Raw genomic sequence first — 20,764 nt, forward strand, 5'->3', positions numbered from 1 at the left:
CAGTGAGTTGTCCTATTTAAATCCATGTATGTCACATTTGTCTTACATGCCAAGGATGAAATCATGTAACAGTGTCGTAAAGTGGTCAATAAATGTAATAAATACAATATTGAATAGTCAAAGAAATAGAAAATGGTGCTCCGGCCTTTTCTGTCACCTGATCTATTACTGCCCCAACCCCATCTGTCCCCATATGAATTCTAAGAATACAGAAACCCAGGAGCATGAAAGAAACCTATGGATGAAAGGCTAGTCGATCTGTTGTTTACCATGCATCTTACTCTTCAACTTATTGTTCTTCTAACTACTCTGTACTATGTATTACTTAGCTACAGTGGGAAAAATTTATCAGGCACATTGGTTATATTTAGCTACAGTAAGTTACTGATCTAATGTTAGTACTTTTAAAAACAATCTCAAGTTTGCTACACAAATGTCTGAACGCTGAGATTATTCATCGAGTAAGGTTTAGAAATACTATCAAGGACAGAATTCAATGGATTGAACTCAAGGATGTGTGTGTGTGTGTGTGTGTGTGTGTGTGTGTGAATGAAAATTGCATTTACATTTCTATATTGTCCTGGTAATGACAGCACACACTCTTCAAATGTTTCCATAGAAAAGGATTATAAAATAAATCCAGAATCCTGGGTCTGGCTTATTTAAAAAAGCCATATTATCAGAGAAATAAATTATATACCTTTACCTCTAAACATCTCAAGTATAAATGCACTTGTTAGCATTTATTTCTAGTAGTGGTTTTTATTTAACTCTGAAACAACAGGCTGTTATATATCCTTAGCTATTATAGAAATACTGTCAAAAGCATTCAAGATTCCCATGGGGTTTATACTTGTTGATTTAACGTGATAATATGGTAAGTAGAGAAAAATTTTCTTGAATCTTTTTTAAAAGCCTTCTAAATTTGGGACCCAAACCTAAAGGTATGACATGTTTTTACGTATCACTTTTTCTCCCTATCTAATTCAGTGCAGATATTAATAACTGCCAATGTTTTTTGAACACTGAAAGACAAGAGAATAAAGCTACAATCTTTGTATCATTTGGCTAGATGTAGACCCCACTGAGCTCCATGGGATTTGTTTCTGAGTAGATATAGAGCGCAATAGGACTATACTATAAAGCCCTTTTTTGAGTTTCTGACCTCAAATAGAGAGCAATGTCTAAATATTAAATAAACAAACAAACATTATTTCTATCCCGCTTTTTGTTAAAAAGAATCAAAATGGCTTATAAAAGTTAAAATACATCCATATATACAAAATATCCCCCCTTAAAAGACAATTAAACAGTATAGAATTTAAAATTACATAACAATTAAAACCAATAAAAGTGACAGAGTCATTATATATATATATATATATATATATATATATATATATATATATGGGGGGGGCAATCACCACATGGCCAAGTAGTTTATTCTGGAAAGGCCTGCCGGAAGAGATCCATCTTGATAGCTTTCTTGAAGCTGTCTAAGTTGGTGATTTGACGGATCTCATCCGGCAGGCCGTTCCACAGGCTGGGAGTGGTTGCAGAAAAGGCCTTCTGGGAAGTTGCAATCAGTCTAGTTTTTATAGGTTGCAATAAATTCTTCCCAGAGGACCTGAGAGTACGGGGCGGATTATATGGAAGTAGGTGATCCCTTAGATAGGTTGGGCCCAAGCCATGTAGGGCTTTAAAGGTAATGACCAACACCTTGTACTGTGCTTGAAAACTAATAGGCAGCCAGTGGAGTGACTTTAATATTGGTTATATGATCACTCCTAGATGTTCCAGTGATCAATGTGGCTGCCATATTCTGTACCAAATGAAGTTTTCGGACTAGGCACAAGGATAGCCCCATGTAGAGAGCATTGCAAAAGTCAAGCCTTGAGGTTACCAGTGCATGTACTACAGTTTTGAGGTCATCCATTTCCAGGAAAGGGCGCAACTGACGTATCTGCCAAAGCTGATAGCAGGCCCTATTGACCGTCGCATTCACCTGATTTCTCATCTGAAGCGGCGGATCAAGAAACACCCCCAGACTATGAACACAGTCCTTTGAGGAGAGCATGAACCCCTCTAGGGCTGGACGTTGCAGCCCAATACCTGGTTTAGGAGCCCCTACTGTAAGTACCTCCGTTTTGTCTGGATTCAGCTTGAGTTTATTTTCCCTCATCCAGTCCATTACTGCCTCAAGACATTGATAGAGGGGAGAAATGCCATCTGTCATCATCGCTGATACCCTAGACATGGAGAAATATATTTGCGTGTCATCAGCGTACTGATAACACCCCTCCCCATGCCTATGGATGATTTCTCCCAGCGGTTTCATATAAATGTTAAATAGCATTGGGGACAGGATGGCACCCTGAGAGACGCCACAATTAAGTTCCATTTTTGAGGAGCAACTGTCTCTGAGCATCACCCTCTGGAACCTGCCCAAGAGGAAGGAACGGAACCACTGGAGCGCAGTGCCTCCGATTCCTAACTCACTCAGGCGTTCCAAGAGGATGTTGTGATCTATTGTGTCAAATGCTGCTGAGAGGTCTAGGAGCACCAACAGGGTCACACTCCCTCTGTCGATGCCTAGATGAAGGTCATAAGTAAGGCGACCATGGCAGTCTCCACCCCATATCCTGTCCTGAAGACAGTTTGAAATGGATTTAGATATTCATGTCTGTATTTATAAATTTCATATTAGCAGCAGAAAAAGGTAGAAAGAATACAATGGAACTCTTCCAAAGTAAATAGCTTGTTGAAACAGGAGAAATAAAATTTGGTTACAAACACAAAGTATAGACTGTTTTTTTAAAAAAAATTACGAACATAATAGTAATAAAATCTTTGGCTGTGCTAAAACTTTGTCATTTTCACTGGCAGGGAAAGCTCTGTCTCCATGAACAATATCCTCATGAATACCTGGGCCTGGTACAGATGGGCAAAAAGCGCTGTCCTGGAGGCAGGGTGAGGGCCGAGCATCTCCACGCTCACAGTCCTCCCTGTGCTGCCCGGGCACTATCTTGGTGCGTGACCATTCAGATGGTGCACGCCATGATGACATCATTTTGGTGCAGTGCCCAAACAGCGCTGTGCCAAAGAGGCATGATCAAGCCGCTCGGCAGTGGCTATGGCACCTCTTCGCAGGCACAAAAAGGAGGCAGAAAAACTGGCTTGTTTTTGTGCTCTGTGGAGACCAGATCGGTGCCATTATCCTTCGGCCTGTGAGGGAGTGAACAGGCAGGCCCAGTTCCACCAGGGCTAGCCTGAAGAAGAAGAGCCCTCATTCCAGTCCATGTGCCTTGGTCCAGGCCTCAGAGGGAGAGAATAACCACTTGACCTGATCCCCTTCCCCACCACCATTCCCTGCTCCTTTTGTGTTGTGTTTTTTTCAGATTGTAAGCCTGAGGACAGGGAACCTTCTAAATAAAAATAATAATTGTAAGCCGCTCTGATAGACTTTAGGGCTGAAGGGCGGGGTATAAATACCATAAATAAACAATTAAATAAATAAAATGATGTAGATTTGCCTCCGCACCGATCCGGAGCAGAAAGGGGCAGCATCTCACTGCCCCTTCCTGCCCATTTGTACAGGGCCTTAGTTGACAAAGAAGAAAATTTGAAGCATTCCAAATCAATGGCTAGAATTGGCCTTTTTTTGACAATATCACCTTTGCTACATGATTCCTTATTGGCTAGGAACATCCATATAGAATCATAGAATTACAGAGTTGGAAGATACCATAAGGGCCATCCAGTTCAACACTCTACCATGAAGCTTTGTAATCTATTAAGGTCATTTTGAATTTTGAACCTCTCCTTTGGGGTATTAGCTACTACTCCAAATTAGGTGTTATCTGAAAATTTGCTAAGATTGTCCTCTATTATTTTATCTAAGTCATAGTGAATAAATAATAATAATAATAAAATTTTAATTTATATTTTCCCACCTCACCCAGGTGGATCAAGGCAGGATTGCAACCCAATATCAATATACAGCACTGGGCCCAAGACAGAACCCTGGGACAGAATATCATGCACTAACTTGTCAAAGGCCTTACTGAATTCAATATATGCTATATCCACAGCATTCCTTTCATCTACCAAGCTGGTAATTTTATCAAAAAAGGCATGACTTGTTTTTGAGAAACCCATGTTGATTTTTTGTGATTATGGAATTCCCTTCTAAATGTTCACAGACTCTGTTTAATGATCTGCTCTAGAATCTTTCCTGGTATTGATGTCAGACTAACTGGATGATAATTGTTGGGATCCTCTTTTTCCCCTTTTTGAAGATGGGGACAACGTTTGCCCTCCTCCAGTCTGCTGGGACTTCTCCTGTTCTCCAGGAGTTCTCAAAGATTATTGCCAATAGCTCCAAGATTACATTTGCCAGTTCTTTTAATACCCTTGGATGAAGTTCATCTGGTCCCAGGGACTTATATTTATTTAAATTAACCAGGTTTCTCCACTACCTCTTTACTTGAATGTAGTTCATCTGGTCCCAGAAACTTAAATTCATTTAGATTAACCAGGTATTCCTTTACTACCTCTTTACCTATTCTGTACTACATTTCCCCTGTTGTGTCCTCTACTCTATTTTCCTCAGGTTGAGTACCGTTTTCCTTTTGTGAGAAGACTGTGGCAAAGAAGGTGATGAGTAATTCTGCTTTTTCTCTGTCCCCTGTTAGCATTTTGCTATCTTCTCCATGTAATGGCCCTACCATTTCCCTCTTCTTCCTTTTGCTATGGACATAACAAAAAAGCCCTTTTATTGTTCTTAATATGATTAATATGATCCATGCAAAAAGCATACAAGTTTGTTATTGTTATTATGTGCATTCTCTGGTTCTGATTTAACTTGACCCTAATGCAAACCTATCACAGGGTTTTGTTTGCAAGATTTATTCAGACAGGGCTTGCCTTTGCCTTCCTCTGAGGGTGAGAGAGTATGACTTCCCAAGGTCACCTACTGAGTTTCTATGGCTGAGCAAGGATTCAAACCCTGGCTTATAGAGTCAAAGTCCAACACTCAAACCACTGTACTATACTGGTTCACAAATCTGCTAGATTAACTTGCTGACATTTGGTGAAAATTTCTCCATTATCTGCCTTTCTTCCTAGAAAGAAGCATGCCACACAGACAATTCTGATTATGAACATCTGAATGTGCAATGAGGTTGATGCTTCTGTGTTCCCATAAAATATTCACTGCTAAGGGCATACCTGTCTTGAGGAAAAGAAAACATAGAGAAGTATGTTATGCTCATTTCAGTTCAGCTTTAATTGAGGGAACTGCCACTTACTGGTACATCACTGTTATAACTAAAATACATCCTTGGGTAATTGTAGAGATTAGAACATGAAAATATTATCTTAGAAAATTAAGACCTCAACTGTACCCCTGAATGCCCACTGAAGCCAACATCAATTAATGTAACTATAAGTTAAACTGAGACTGAAGCTCATGAAGCTCAGAGCTATGGAGTATATACTGTGAGCTAGAAATTTCAGTTCAAACCTGTATTCAATGGGTGGCCACAGGCAAAGTACAATCTTTCTGTCTCAGTCTCTCATCTGTAATATGGGATCAATAATACTGACATTCAAAAATTCAGATATGCAGGTTGTGACTCAGGGGAATTTACATACATGTGGGCCAATATACTACATCACATACATATTTACAAATATGTAATGTCTGACCTGAGTCTCCAAACCTATCTTAACGGCCAGCAGTCACACTGAGCAAAGGAAGTCTGTTCATCTGTTTATCAGGGTGCAGGAGGATGACATTTCCAGATTCCTTGTGCCAGCAATGTCCAGTGTGACAATCTGAAGCATGGCTTCTGCCATAATTCCTTCTTAGCCTGAAAATCGCTGATGGGAGGAGTCTGGAAATGTCATCCTGCCATCCTCAAATCACCAGAAGTACAAGCCTAGCTGACTGTTTTTACTGCTCTTTCAATATAGCTGTATCTACTTAGAGCACTATGTATTGATCCAAAAGTCCAATAAAAACAAATTATTATAATCATATATTGGGAAACAAAGAAAAGTTTAAGAAAAACTGCAGTCCAATATTATCAATATTGTTTTGTTTTTTTAGGGTTAGCATTTTGTGAAATAAGCACAGCTAGGAATGAAAGTCTGGTGGCTTTTTGCAAGCTAAAGGCTGATATAAGGAGTGAAAACATGAACATAAACTAAATTTCCCTGGAGAATACATTTCTTTTGCAGAGATGACAAAAAGGCAAGCTCAGTGGTGCTACTGGTTAAAACTTAGGAAAATTTGCCAGAGAGCCACATATTAAATACAATGTTATCAGTCAATAAAGAAATCACCTTAATGTGTAATGACTACACAAACCAATAAAATACAAAGAATATTTTCATTCAATCTGTGAAGCAATGTGAACTTTTTAAGTAGTCCCAATATAAGAACCCTGTAAACTTCACAGCTTTTTAAAGCAACACCCACCCACCCAATAGGAATATAAATAAATAAAAGTGGACAAGTGATGATGGAAAATTCAAGAAGCCTGATGACATCACATGTAAAAGATATCAAGAAAATCATGCCATTATTTTTAGCAAACATATGTTTTTGATACTGCACATAATCACAGTGATTCAGTCTATGTAGTGTTGCTACAGCTATGAGACTGATACTGTGTTTTATTTATTCTGCTGTCCAGAGTAAGAGTTTGGGCTCCAAAAGTGGCCCTTCTTTTTTAATCCACCTCTTTTCACAAGCAGTATTTTCAGCAGCTAAAGAGATGGCAGTGGCAGTATTTGGCTATTACCAAAGACAACATGAGGAAAAGCAGCATGTCCATATATTATGGAGTGGAATTAACATGTCCCTTTCTCTTACATGAGCTTTCCACTGACCGGCATCTGTGTATATATGAATAATATATGAGGTTCTAAGCAGTCAGTCTGTGTTTTTATGCATTTCAAAGGAACCTTTCCAGTCCAAAGAGTCGCTCATAATTTAAGATCCAAATCTGCTTTGCCACCATGAACCATTGCATGTGCAAAAGAGACACAAGAGACATTAAATGGATCCTCACTGACATGATCAGCACAAATGGTCACAAAGATAAATTATATACACAGTGTTGACTGTGTCATTTGCTACAGAGGTTTCAAAAGCTTTATCTATAAATCTAGTATGTGTTAGGATTTTACACTGGCATGCATTAATACATAGTCATATGTGTATTTGTATTTGTTATTGTGTGCCTTCACATTGTTTCCAACTTATGGCAACCCTAAGGAGACAATGGCGGGATACAGACTGGTGCTTTGCACTGGCCTGCATACGTACTAGAGTTGCCTTGAGGCGTCCTTTACAGACACCTCACAACCCTAGTACGTACCTGCCACAGCATAATGGTGGCACACTGTGTACACGAGCACCGCCATTATGACGTCATGGTCATAACTCAGCCAAATGGTGCGGTGCGGCCATGATGGTGCCATGACGCTGAAGGGTGCTTGGGGTGCCCTTTCAGTGGTGCCGGAAGGAGCTCTGAAACGGAGCTCCTTTTCGCCTCATGCATCGCTGGCATAGCCTTTAAACGGCCACGCCAGCGATGTGGAAGAGAAAGAGGCTGAGTGGCCCCTTTCTCTCTTTCCCCGCCACTGTCGGGGTGTCCTTGAGGCATGAAGCCCCAAGGACACTCCTTTCCAGGCTGCGGGGAAGCAGCATTTTGCCACTTCCCCAAGGCCTGGAGAAGCGGCAGATCGGGGCTTCTGGGGCTGCCGTTCTGGCCGCTCAGGCCCTGATCCATCGGGGAAAGGGGTGGTCTGTATCCTGCCAATATTACAGAATGTTCTGGGACTGAGAGTGTGTGACTCACCCAAGCTCACCCAGTGGGTTTCCATGGCTAATTGAGGAATAAGACCTTGATCTCCAAAGTTCAATGCTTTAATGTTCAATGCTCAAACCACTACACCATACTGGCTTTATATGTATATGTATACATATATGTCTATGTATGTGTTGTATCTATATCTTTATTTCTACTTCTACTTCTGTCTATCTAGTCAAATTGGTCCTACAGGTATTTGGCCCTCAGATCCCAGAAGCCACTGCTAGTTTGTTTAATAGTCAGAGATTCTGGGAACTGAAGACCAAAACATCTGGAGGACCAAAACTTGGGAATTACTGATCAAGACATTATAGCTATGAGTACTATATAATCAATTTAGCTACTATAGGATGACCTAATTTATTTTAAGCCAGTGACTGGCAACTTGACAAAAAGGACTTAATAAATCAATACAGTCACCAAAAATGTGCCTAATGTTAAGACAGTGCTTTTCAATACTGCCCTCTGAATATATACACCAGTGCACCGTATTAACATTATTCCACTTTAATCTCATGTTGTGCATAGTCCAAGTAAACGTCAAAGACAGCTAGATCAAGACATAAAGACAGTAGGAAGCACACATTATGAAGAACAGAACACTATTCTCTGTGCTGTTAAGTGGCCATTTGATCCTTGCACTGAAATTGTAATTATACACCACAAATTCTGTGTTCTAATCACAAAAGATGAAGATGCTTATTTTATTAATAAAAATGTTTATTTAATGCAACAGTTTTTGTTTACAATACAACATAAGAATTATTTTTCAAAAAAGAATTAGTGGTATATGTTGGTGCCACCATCACTAAATATGCCATTCCAGATTCATACAAAAGTCTCCAGGACACAGAAAAGGACAAAATCAGAATATGATGGGGGTAACTAAGATCTTAGAAGGGGAAATGAGAACTACAACTTCCAGAATTCTGGATGTTTAATCTAAAATGTCTCTGATCATTAAGAATATGTGAGGCTAAAGCATAAACTTTGTTCTGAGAGCTGATTCAGAGATTAGTTTTGTAATAGAAGAAGAAACCTCATCATTCATCCATTTGTTATTTCATGTCCAACAGCTTGGATCCTGAAGATATAGAAACAGTAATCATGCTATGAAGCTGACTGAAGAAATGATCCTAAGCTTAACTTTGGATATTCTAAATAAGCAGAGGACAAGGCAACCTAGATTGTGCTTTCTTTCTTTATGCTCTCCACTTCATTCTCCTGCCTGAATAAAGACATGAACGCTGGCACAATAACCTGCTTTTCCTTTACTCTGCTCTTGCAAAGCAACTGTATGCTCACACTAAATTCTCATTCAGTGAGAAAGTTCTGTTTTGCTTCTCAAGTTAAAATTAGTTAGAAAATACAGCTACATGACGTAAAGACACTGCTGTCTTATTTCCTTCATCTGCCACTAAAACAGATGTTCAAGACAACATGGTATTTACATTTCACCATCATTATTACCATATCTCAACATTTCTATCACACCTTTCATCCCCAAAGAACTCAAAACATATGATCGGTATACAAACAGATCACTTAATCCAGCACTAAAATGTATCTGTGACAGCTGCTTAACGACATTCAAACATTCTGGAATGACAGAACATACAGCTGAGTTCCATTTAAAATAATATCACGTATAATGTCTTTCCTTGACTACAGAAGCTGTTCTCCATCTTTCTATTTTTTTAAATGTACAGCTGATCATTTCAGATTCAAGGACATACTGTGGCCTGAAAATAACATTTTTTTCCTTTAAAAACCCCACAATAAATAGATAAATAAATAACATGTATATCAAAAAAACAATCATTAAATTAAAGCCAAACTTAAATGTCTGAAGAACTTACAGCAATCATTTATGGTTATCTAAACTTACAGGCTGGATTCAAGTTAGGTGTGGGAGAACTCGCCCAAATGTGCTGTGTTGGTGCCGATTTTAGGGTTAGGGACAACGTGGCAACTGCCACCATTGTGATGTAAGCACCGCACAGCACCCACACGGCATCTGCATGGTGCTTATGTCACGAGTGCACCATTGACGCAAAAGGAACCCAGTTCTTCAGGGTTCTTTTTCCTCCGGAAGGAAGCCACACAGTTTGGCGGCTGCAGCTTCCCTCTGGAGGGAATTAGGCCACCGGCAGACCACCCTTTTGGGGCGGTCTGTCCCGCACCATAGTCTCAATTAAATCCCATCAAATTTAATAGATCTTAAGTTACACCTAACTACCCATTTATTTCAATGGGTGCAGTTTCTTTAGTTTGGATTCAGCCTCTAACACCAAAGCCCGAAGGAGACAGGCCAAATAAAGTGCCTTCTGGGCACTTTGGGGGCATACCTTTTAAATGACATATGCCACTGAAGCAGCTGGAAGCTGCTCTGGGACTGGCTAATGTGGCCCAAATCCAGTTCGAATAGGAGCGGCAAAAACTGCTCCTGTAGGTAGCCCATTTGGGACCATGGCAGTGTCTGGCTTTGGGACCATTGTGGAGCAATCGCAGCTGGAGCAGCTCCAGATTGCTCCATTTGGCCCATCTGCTTCACTTGCAAGTCTAAGCTACTAAAAAACAAACACTCTGCTAATAACAAATAATTTTAAAGAGGTTGTTGATAAATGTAGTGGTATGTCCTGGTGGCACATGTTGTTAAATGCCAGTACTGCAGCCACAACATTGTACGTTTGATCTTAGAAGGGGGCTCCAAGGTCGACTCAGCATTCCATCCTTTTGTTGGTCAGTAAAATGAGTACCCATCTTGTTGGGAGCAATTGCCTTACACATTGTAAACTGCTTAGAGAGTGCTGAGATTACCGATAAGTGGTATAGAAATGCATATGCTATTGTTATGAATACTAATTCCTCTTGTTATGTTTGTTTGTTGCCTCAGGGACAGAATGTATACTATCAAATCACCACTGATACCCAGTACACCACTCTCCAATTATCCCAATTCAGCAGGAACTGTCTTGATTAATCCCCTGACCCATTTTCTGTACTTCTGTATTTCTCTCTTCTCCCCACTTTCCTGCTTTGCCCTCAGCTTACTTTTGAGATAGCCTGTGCTCAGTTAACACAGGGCAGTGGCGGTGGTGGGGGTAAAGCACAGAGTCTTGCCCTTTCCATATGCTTAGGAAAATGCAAACTGCTGCAGCCTCTTTCAGTTTGTGCACTGAATTATAATTTTGACAGCTTGACAAACCTCTGGTGTTGAATGGCCACACAAGCCCCAATTTTAAACTGTGGAATATTGGGGAGTATGTATTAATGGGAAGAAACACTGTAGTTTACTGTCCCATTTCCTCCCACTCCATCCCTCCTAGTTTCCTTTGCCTACTGAAAAACCATCCCCAAGGGTTAGATATTTGACTCGAGAGAATGGTGAGCAATGCAGCAGAGGAGAATGTAGTTGAAAGGGGAATCTATGAAAAACCAGAACACCATCCTGCATGAGACCACATTAAGTGTCTTGAGCTGAAGGTGGGGTCCCTCTGAATCTATGTCACAATACTTCCAGCTGCAAACCTGTGAATGAAGACATACAGATGAATGGGAAACCTAACTCCCACGCATACAGTCAATATCCTAAGGGTAGCTGACAGTTTCCCTCTTCAGGACACACCATGTACTTAGATAAACTGACATTTCATGTTCTTTTTCAGCAATCTGCAGCTATCACTTGCAGAAATCATTGTTTAGGACTATTTAACAGTAATATTACTCCTCCTGCTTTGTAGCTATATACTAAGTAAAAATATGTAAGGCAGATTTGAGGTTAGTCCCTGTTTTCGCAGGCAGTTTCCTACAGATTAGGAAAGTATTTTTGTTGTTGTTTTAACTTGACACTGTGCTAATTTGGTAGCAGAGTTTGCATATTTAAATAAGAGTTAACCCCTTCTTTCTTTGTCTCTTTGCAAATGGAGATTTTTATCTTGGGTGGGTACCATAATACCGCTTGTTCCTCTGGGATAATGGGTTTAATGAATCCTAAAATGCATGCTTTTACTTATAGTAAAAGGCTGCATTTCCTCGCTCGTTGAGCTGAGCAAAGTCTGTGGGGAAAAACCACCAAGTGAACAATGAAAAAAAAAAATGCTTAAAACAAGCCCCTAGATGGCAGGATGGGACTATGCAGCATCACCCACCCATGGTACCATTTCATTGGTAGCATAGGCAGTGTACTCTAAAAATAACATATTTTGAATAGAGTAGATGAAGGATTAGTCACAAATAATTAGAATACTGCAACTTGCTATTTGATCCTTGTCATCAAGAGATTGTCTGTAGTGCTGGTATTTTATTTTTCATTCCTACTGCTCAGGGCTTGTTTATTTGGCCACGCATTGTCCATCAATGCTCTAGGCAGTGCGATACAAGCTTCACAATGTACTGATCAGCTAGAAAAGTTAAAGAAAGATTTCACAACATCTCTTAGAGCTTCCTCTCCCCATACACACACACACACATACATATAGTTCTGGCTACAGCAATTCCTTTCCTACTTTAGCCTCTCAAATGGCAGAAAGATGCTTCTTTGAAGTTCCCAATGATGGCGTATCCAAGCATCAATCAGTTACACACATGCTTAGCTTCAGCAGAACTGAGTGCCTAGACTTGTTTTTGCCCTCTTAACCCAGTAACACATCTGTTCAGTAGTAATTTGAAAATCTCCTTTGTCATTCCTCCAACTCCTTGCTATCAAAAGAACTAATTTGTATTGAATCTTCTATACTTACACCACTGACATATTTATTAGTAAAGACTTATATATGCTTACACACTGGAGGATGCTTCTTCCATTCTTAGAAGAACAGCAGGCAAAATCCTATCAATATGTAATTATATGTTCTTACACATTGATAAGATTCATTTTGGCTGTATATGAATCCATTCACATCATTTGTCATCCTAAACCAATTCTTGTCCAAACTAACTTAACACTCTGATCTTTTCACATGTTGGACCAGAGGTTGCTGAACAAGAGGTGAACAAGACCTTTTGATCCATCATTCTCATATGCTGGAATGTTAGTATGTAAACAACAACAAAGCAGTTTTCTCTAGCAGGTAGATTCTGCAGCTCTATAGAAATGCAAAGTCCCACAGGAATTATCCAAGATAACCAGCAAGCGGATTCAACCTGAAAATGCTAGAATTCTATATTCATGTAGAGAAGAAGGCTTGTAACAACAGTGAACCAACTTGACTTTTGGCTGTGTGTGTTATTTTGATCTGTGGCTAACATTTAGTTTTCATATAATAAGTTATGCTGTGTTTTAAACAAATAAGAATACATATATTCCTTAGTATCGTTTCTCAAAAACTTTTCTAAATATGTTCTCACCAGAGTTAGTATTATGGTTGCTTTTAGCTAAACTACTGCTGTTACCACTCTAGGTGCACCTGTGAGACATAACTATGAGACAAAAAATAGAAAAATGTGATCCTGTGGCCCACTTCAAAAAACCCAAAGATTAGGTGTGCACCCCACAAAGAAGTTAGTATCAAAAAATATATCATGTAAGACAAAACACAAAATATTCTCCCCAAAATGGATGAATATCAGGAAACCTAGACAAGGAGAAACCTACATAGTGAAAAACCTTAGAGTTTGAGACTACCGTAGGTACTTGACTATAAGTTGACTTCATGTATAAGTTGAGGTCAGGTTTTGTGGCCAAAATTATGGATTTTGATATGACCCATTCAAGTCGATGATAATAAAGGGGATGTAATATAGGATCTAAAGGATGAAGCAAAGGAAGAAGATACCAAAGAACTTATAGAATTCCAGCAGGCATCATTGTTTATGCTCATACTAAAGGCTGAGAGAGTAGAGGGGGGTCAGTGCTTCCAGGACAGATTGCACTCTTATCTTTCACCAGGGGACGGTTCCTTTTTAAATAAGAGTTAAAGTACACTACTTACTTTGACCCAGGGATAAGTTGACTCAGGTTTTTTTGGGTCAATTTTTGACCAAAATTTCTAGACTTATACATGAGTATATACAGTAATTAGGCATGAAAACACACATGGAGTTTTAGTACAGTATTTTCAGCACATAAAATAACATTTCTACACAGCATATGCTAGGCTTTTTAGAAAGAAAATCTGCAGCTATTCTTTGCACAGAGAAAGCCTTAGACTTTGAAAATTCTTCACAGTAAACTTGTTTTCTATGTAGAAAATACAGTTTGGCACCAAAAAGTCCCCCCCCCCCACACACACATGTGTGTGTGTGTGCCCAGAATAAGTCCCAAAATGCAAATAATCATCAAATACTGATGCCTCTTTTGCAATACGAAGGAAAATGGTAAAGATACTCAAAAGAGAATGAAATTTACATCGATTTACATCCTTAATTCACATAGAGATGCACAAAGAATCAGAGAAGTCATTGTTGCTAAGTTGATGGTTTGGAAATCAAACTCTTGCCCTGCCCATTTTCTTAATGGAAGCAGTTCTGAAGCTGCATTATCCTCATTGCATTCAATTTTGAAGTTCATGAAAAAGATGCTCTCTTTGTAAATCTTCCATCAGCATTATTAAGGAACACGAATAAAAGCCATTAATTAGCAACGATTTTGAGACAGTGGGAATTTTGCCAGAGCTGAGGTGTTTTGTCTTGTACGCTCATAAAATTAGTTGCTTGAGGGTTATAGCAAGGCTTTGTGACAGAATCATGATAAAATCACTGTGTCCTCATACACCAATTGTAACTCTGCAGGGGAATAATGATAGTTGGCCAACAGGGGCTCACTATCCTTAGTCAGTATTGGCAGCTTTTCTAATTACTCTTTTCCAACTGCTCAATTATTTGTTGTATCTTCCTAATGTATCACCAGCTTTTTATTTATTCATGCACATTTTAATTAAGAAATCAAAGTCTAATTTAAAAAAAATGGTGAGCAATATTTTCCCATCAGATACTATTTATTGTAACACTTGATAAAATATGTCAGTGAATTGCTTATTGTCAACTAATTGAATTCTAAAGGAAATGTGCACACAGTATGATTTGGCAACCTACTACAGCTCTCAGAACACACACACCAAAATAAGTATCACACTCCTGTAGGCAAAGCATCTACTAATCAAAAGACTAGAGTGCACCCACGCCTTAATTCTGCATCACATCCTAGATCACACTAACTGTGATTCAAATTATAATATACTATTTCCTTAAGAATCCAAAGAAGATCACACGCAAGGCCCTTCTTGAGACAGGAAAGCATGCAAGAGCCAGAATATTTGTTTCTTGCCACATGAGCTACCTATACAACTGTGGCACATGATGATTATCTAAAATAGGTCACATCTGGAAGGTCATATCTGGAGGAACATTTAGGAACTTTTAAGAACATATGTCTAACAACTGCCTTTCAGAAAGTTATATCATGAAATGTTTTGTTCCAGGGTTATACATTTCATTGACATTTCCAAATGCCCTGTACTACTTCAATTTCTACTGTACAAGCCAAGGATGAAAATACTTGCCATGAGTCAACATCTGTGTTCCTTGACCAATCTCTTGCTTCTTACTTAATGCAGTAGTGGCTGATATGGATAAAGGCCAACAGAATAACCCTTTGGTAGAGGAAGTTCTAAGTCTAGACTTGGCCATGCTCAGAAAGATATCAGTTCACATGTCAGGCCATGTATGAATCTGCCCTGCAAACTCCTATCTATCTTGGCCTGTTACCCCAGATACATTATTCTTGAAATTACACTGTATTGACTGAAGGCCTGAACAGACAGGCCAAAATAAAGGTGCTTTAGGTCACTTTGGAGGTATGCTGTTTAAATGACCCATGCGTCCTGAGAGGCTGAAAGCCACACCAAAGCTACGCTCCAGTCCTAATGACTGGAGCACAGCCTTGGTGCAGCTTCTGGTCTCTTAAGATGTGTGTGTCATTTAAACAACATACCTCTAAAGTGACCTGAAGCAATTTATTTTGGCCTGTCTGTTCAGGCCCTCAGTTAGACTCAGATGATCATGAAAAACCTTAAATCGCATCCTAGATCACTTCAGCCAAATAAAACATGAGAAACACTTCACAGTTCTTCTGAGGAGATCCTGAACCAAGCAATGCCTTCTCCCACACAACATTAATATTTTCCTTGACTTACGGTTAAGAAGCAGGCTGGCATTGGTTGTGCCTAGTTTGTTGGCAGCGACACATGTATAGTTGCCGAAATGCTCCTCTGTCACATTGTTGAAATTTAAAAATGATCTTGAACTATAGCTTTTAATAGTAATCCCTTGTTGTCCATTGATCAGTCTAAAAGAAAGAGAAAATACTCTGTTAAAAGTCACAGGCAAAGTTATTTGCATTGTTTTTCTTACTTTGCTATATAGATGTATAGCCACAGTATCTACCAAAGTAGGAAGGTGTGTGAGTTAATACAACCAAGGAACAACTGTAACACTGTATTATTATTAATTTTCTGTTTTGTCAATGACTGTAAGTTAACACAGGGTTTTTCATCAGTGTAAACAACTGTGTCTGTGCTTGCATTACACAGTGACATTTTTGCCTCTTGAGACTCATCTACATCCAATCACAAGCAGTAAGGTAATCTACATACAAGCATGGTTGGTCAGTTGGGGGGATGATGAGGGAGGAGAAAGTGCCTGGTAAATAGTAATGCCTTCCATGAACTATACATGAACTGTATGATACAGTAACAATTTCCTGGACAAAATTAGGACCATTAATTGTCCAGGCAGGTAGTGAAGAGAAAAAAATGGAATCAGGAAATGTCAACGATAAACAGCCGAGGAAGCATTCAGAATGAGTCAATATAGAGGAAGAAACAAACAAATATTTAGCAAGCAGACCTAGGGCAGAAGTAATAAGGAGAAACTCTTAAGTCTAAACCAGTAGTTTCCTCCCGCTTTCTTTTCTTGGGCTAATGAAGCAGAGAATAATAAAGCTAAAAGGAGGGAGGTAAGCTCAAGAGGATTCAGGTGAGCTTGCACTACAAAGCAAGGCTGGGTTGACACAGTACCTTCATTATCAAGTAATTGGATGCATAAGGAATGGCGTCTGTTAATCAAGACTGGAAATGAAGAACTCTTTATATACTCTGTTTCTATGTTACAGTGAATGTGCTGGGGGTTAATGTGGCACTAAATATGTTGTCTCTGCTATTGGTTTTTATGTATTCAGCTGACCATTTGAACAGAACTTACTGGTACATCTTTATTGCCTAAGAGCTTTTTCTGGACAGCAAACTCTTGCAAAGACCACACAAAGGAATCTATGGAAGACAATGACTAAAGTCTATATGTCAGTCCAGAATAGATCTTGGCAAAATACTCTTTAGGATTGAAGCTTCTGGAATTCTGCAGCCAACTTGTTACTGGCTGGGGGGTTCTGAAAGTTGCAGTCAAAAAAAGTAACATTTCCAACCTTTGGTCCAAAATACTGTATATTAGCTCTTAACCTTCTCCCTCATCTTACAAATCTGTTAATTTCATATTACATTTCAGATGTATTACTTGCACAAGCTCAATGCCAGTTTTGTACAGGCAACACGTTTCTCCCATCTCTAAAATGGAAGATGGGGTTGCACATGCTCAAAATATTCATTGAGCCTTAAAATGTGACCCACTATACCAACATTAACATCAGAACATGTCAGTCTTCTATAACAGCTCTTGTAAGTGACCATCACTGACTTTTCCACCTCTCTAGTGCCATTACACTTTAAATTAATTAGTGAATGTATATCTAAACATCTTCTCTCACACACATTCAAAATAACAAGTACTTTTACTCCTTACAGAGATTCTAGATAGATAACAACCTTTTTGTTTATACTTTTCATAATGGATTTTTGTACATCAAAATGACTTTGTCTCCATGCTACAAAATGCTCAGATTTTCATGGTAAATGAACAGTTTATGAGAAGTGAACAGCAAAGCCTATTCATAAAAGGAAAGCAGCCAAATGGTACATTTTAATTCCTTTACAAATGTAATGTTTCACTCCCGTGATTCATGCATACTTTAGGGAAATGCCCATTACCACCAATGAGGTTTATATCTGAACTGAATATAACATATTTTTCTGCACAATATATGATATGGAGTCTAAGAGGAGTGCAGTCTTCTACATATTTATTAGACAGTAGAATTCTCCATCATCCCATAAAGACTTGAATCTTACTATTAGTTTGAACTAGAGTAGTTCTATTGAATAAATGGAATTGACATGCATCATTCAAAATTTAATGGGTCTATCTTATTTGGCATTAACAAATAGGAATCAGACCAAAGTATGTGCAATGTTACTGCCTAAAAAGGGGAGCACTTGTTAGCACATATATTTTTCACAGAAAATGAAGAACTCTTCCCCATTCTGTTTGGCTAAAGGGGAAATGTGCATGAGTCATAAAAAACCCATATTTTTGAATTAACTAATAAATTAATACATTAAATGTAAAAAATAAAAATATATTAGAATTTTCTAGCAATGTGGTCTTAGTTGACCTGCTTAACTCTGAAGTTAATTCCATGTAGGATGGAAAGAATATTTGAAAATAGACAAAAATATGTTTTCTTTAAAGTGTTGAGAAATCCTGACAAGAAAAATTCTGAACCGATGAGAATCTTTGCAGTTGGGGACTTATTCTGCGCAAAATTTGTACATGGTGGTTTTGCATGGAAAACAACATTTTCTGCATAGGAAACAGCTTTAGTGTGCTTTATGAATTAAATTCTATGATTTAATGTATTAAATAATTTTAAAACATTAGAATGGGTGGATTTTTTTCTGGCAGATTCTGTAAATCAAGAAGGCCTAAGAAAAATAATTATTAAGGCTAGGTGAAATGTGCCATGTGGCTATGTTGCTAGAATGCAGAAACCAGTGGAGAATAGCTGTAAAGAGGTAAAACTGGCAACCAATTGAAAACAAATGACCACCTTTCTCCAATCCTCCTTATGTTTTTCCCGCCCACTCCTTGATTCAGTAGGCTACACACTTAGAAATGGGTTGGAGCTATTAGTTTGGGACCCAAAGATTCATTTACCAAACCCTACTGTCTTCTTATGTCTACCTAGAAGTAAATCTCTTTGAACTCCTTTGTAATCTCCATTGTGTTTATTATATTTTACACAAGGCCAAGCCTTGTATAATTATATGGAATTTTTCCCTCATACCCAACCTACTTCTGAGTAAACTTGGTGAGGGCATGGTTTTAAATAAATGAACCTTTTAGCTCCAAAGTAAAAGCACCACTCTCACCAAACCCTTTTGGTTTTTCATTTCCACTTGGTTTCCCCCTCTCTCTTTCCTTTCTCCCATTCTGCATTTGCCTACCCACTTCACTGGATCACACACTTTGAGAAGTTTGGTAAGATTGGTGCTTGGAGCCAAAAGGTATATACAGTGCACCCATGCCATATGTGGGCGCACTATATGTGGATTTCAGCTTATGCTGAAGCTGTGGTGCAATACAGTGAATGGTGCCACTGTGCCTGAGCCCCATTATATTCAATGGGTCTCGAGCATATGCATTATTCGCCTTACGCAGGGGGGTGGGTCTGGAATGGATCCCCCACGTAAGGCAAGGGTCCACTGTATATTAAATTTACACCTTCCCTTTTAAAGCATCTCTTATGAGTATCACTGAGCTAAATAAGAATTAAAAAGTGTCCTACCACTCATCTTTGCAAATGAGGTTGGGGGAAGTGGAGAGTACACAATGATTCAGTTGTGCAGGACAAACGTTCTACATATGCTCAGAGGGACTAAAAACAATTCTGACTATGAATCTTTACACTTGATCCATTGATTGATCTTTGTAGTTAATCAGTTAATGGACTGGATCAGTGTTCTCTAGCTGAAATTAACACAGCATTCTTTGCTAATTTTTAACAGAGGAATGAGAATCATGTGGTCCACCAAATGAGGTTGGACTCTCAGCATCCCTACTCAGCATAGCCAATGATAGGTAACTGTTTATTATCCTTTAATAAACAAGGCATTACAAAAGCCATGAATGTTGATGAGGATGGAAGTAGGTAGAACAGAGAGGAGAGATAGAGATCATTCAGAAAACTTAATTGAACAGATTGCAAGATGATATCCCTTACTGAAGGATACCGTTCGCAATCTGACAGTTTCTGGAAGTGTCGAAGTCCCACCATCTCCATGCAAAAATTATATTATGGGCTTCATCTCTTTTAAAAGAGAAAACAAGCCTTTTGAAGGCATCAATCACAAAACAAGGCACCTAGGGTTAATGGCGAGCCTCTGTGCTATTCCATGTAAATCTCCTGGTTGGCCCTTTTAAGTAACATCTAAAACAATGAGTCAATTAGTGATAACATAACTAATTAAACAAATTCAGTTCTTAGTCTTGGCAGTAATGAATTAATCCACCAGTATCCAATACTGAACATTATCAAATTATCAAAGTTGAAATATTATCAAATTATCAAAGTCACTTTCTCCTATGAGCGAGCAATGGCTTTATAAGCCAAAGTGGAGCAATATTATCTTTAAGGTTAAGATTCTGCTTTAGTGGCTCCACATACTTCACTTATGCCACTCTCCATGCTTCTATTTGTAGTTAACTTTCATGTGACTGAAAATAGAAAGCTTAAGCTGATATGTGCTTGCTTAGAATTGTGCCCACAGAAATACTTAAAATATAAGAGTAATATTATGGCGCACACAAAAAGCTTTGAGTTGAAGCAGAAATGTCAATTCTTTTCCCAGCTTAAGAGAAAAACAGTGGCCAAGTTGGCTGGGGAACTGTGAGAGCTGGAGTCCCCCCCCCCCCCCCAAAAAAAGAAGACTTCCCAAGATCTGGCTTGATATAGCAATTAATGTGTTAACAGCTGAAGGAATAAATTATTA

General features: G+C 38.8%; 1 protein-coding gene across 1 annotated transcript in view; it reads right to left on the reverse strand.

The window, feature by feature from the left end:
• NEGR1 (neuronal growth regulator 1) overlaps nt 1-20,764 on the reverse strand; it is a 192,350-nt gene that overhangs the window by 105,393 nt on the left and 66,193 nt on the right. Inside the window, exon 4 of the mRNA XM_042464320.1 lies at nt 16,019-16,170. Within this exon, the coding sequence (XP_042320254.1) occupies nt 16,019-16,170 (152 nt within the window). The remainder of the gene's footprint in view (nt 1-16,018; nt 16,171-20,764) is intronic.

Source organism: Sceloporus undulatus, chromosome 4, assembly GCF_019175285.1.
Source record: "Sceloporus undulatus isolate JIND9_A2432 ecotype Alabama chromosome 4, SceUnd_v1.1, whole genome shotgun sequence".
NCBI lineage: Eukaryota > Metazoa > Chordata > Lepidosauria > Squamata > Phrynosomatidae > Sceloporus > Sceloporus undulatus.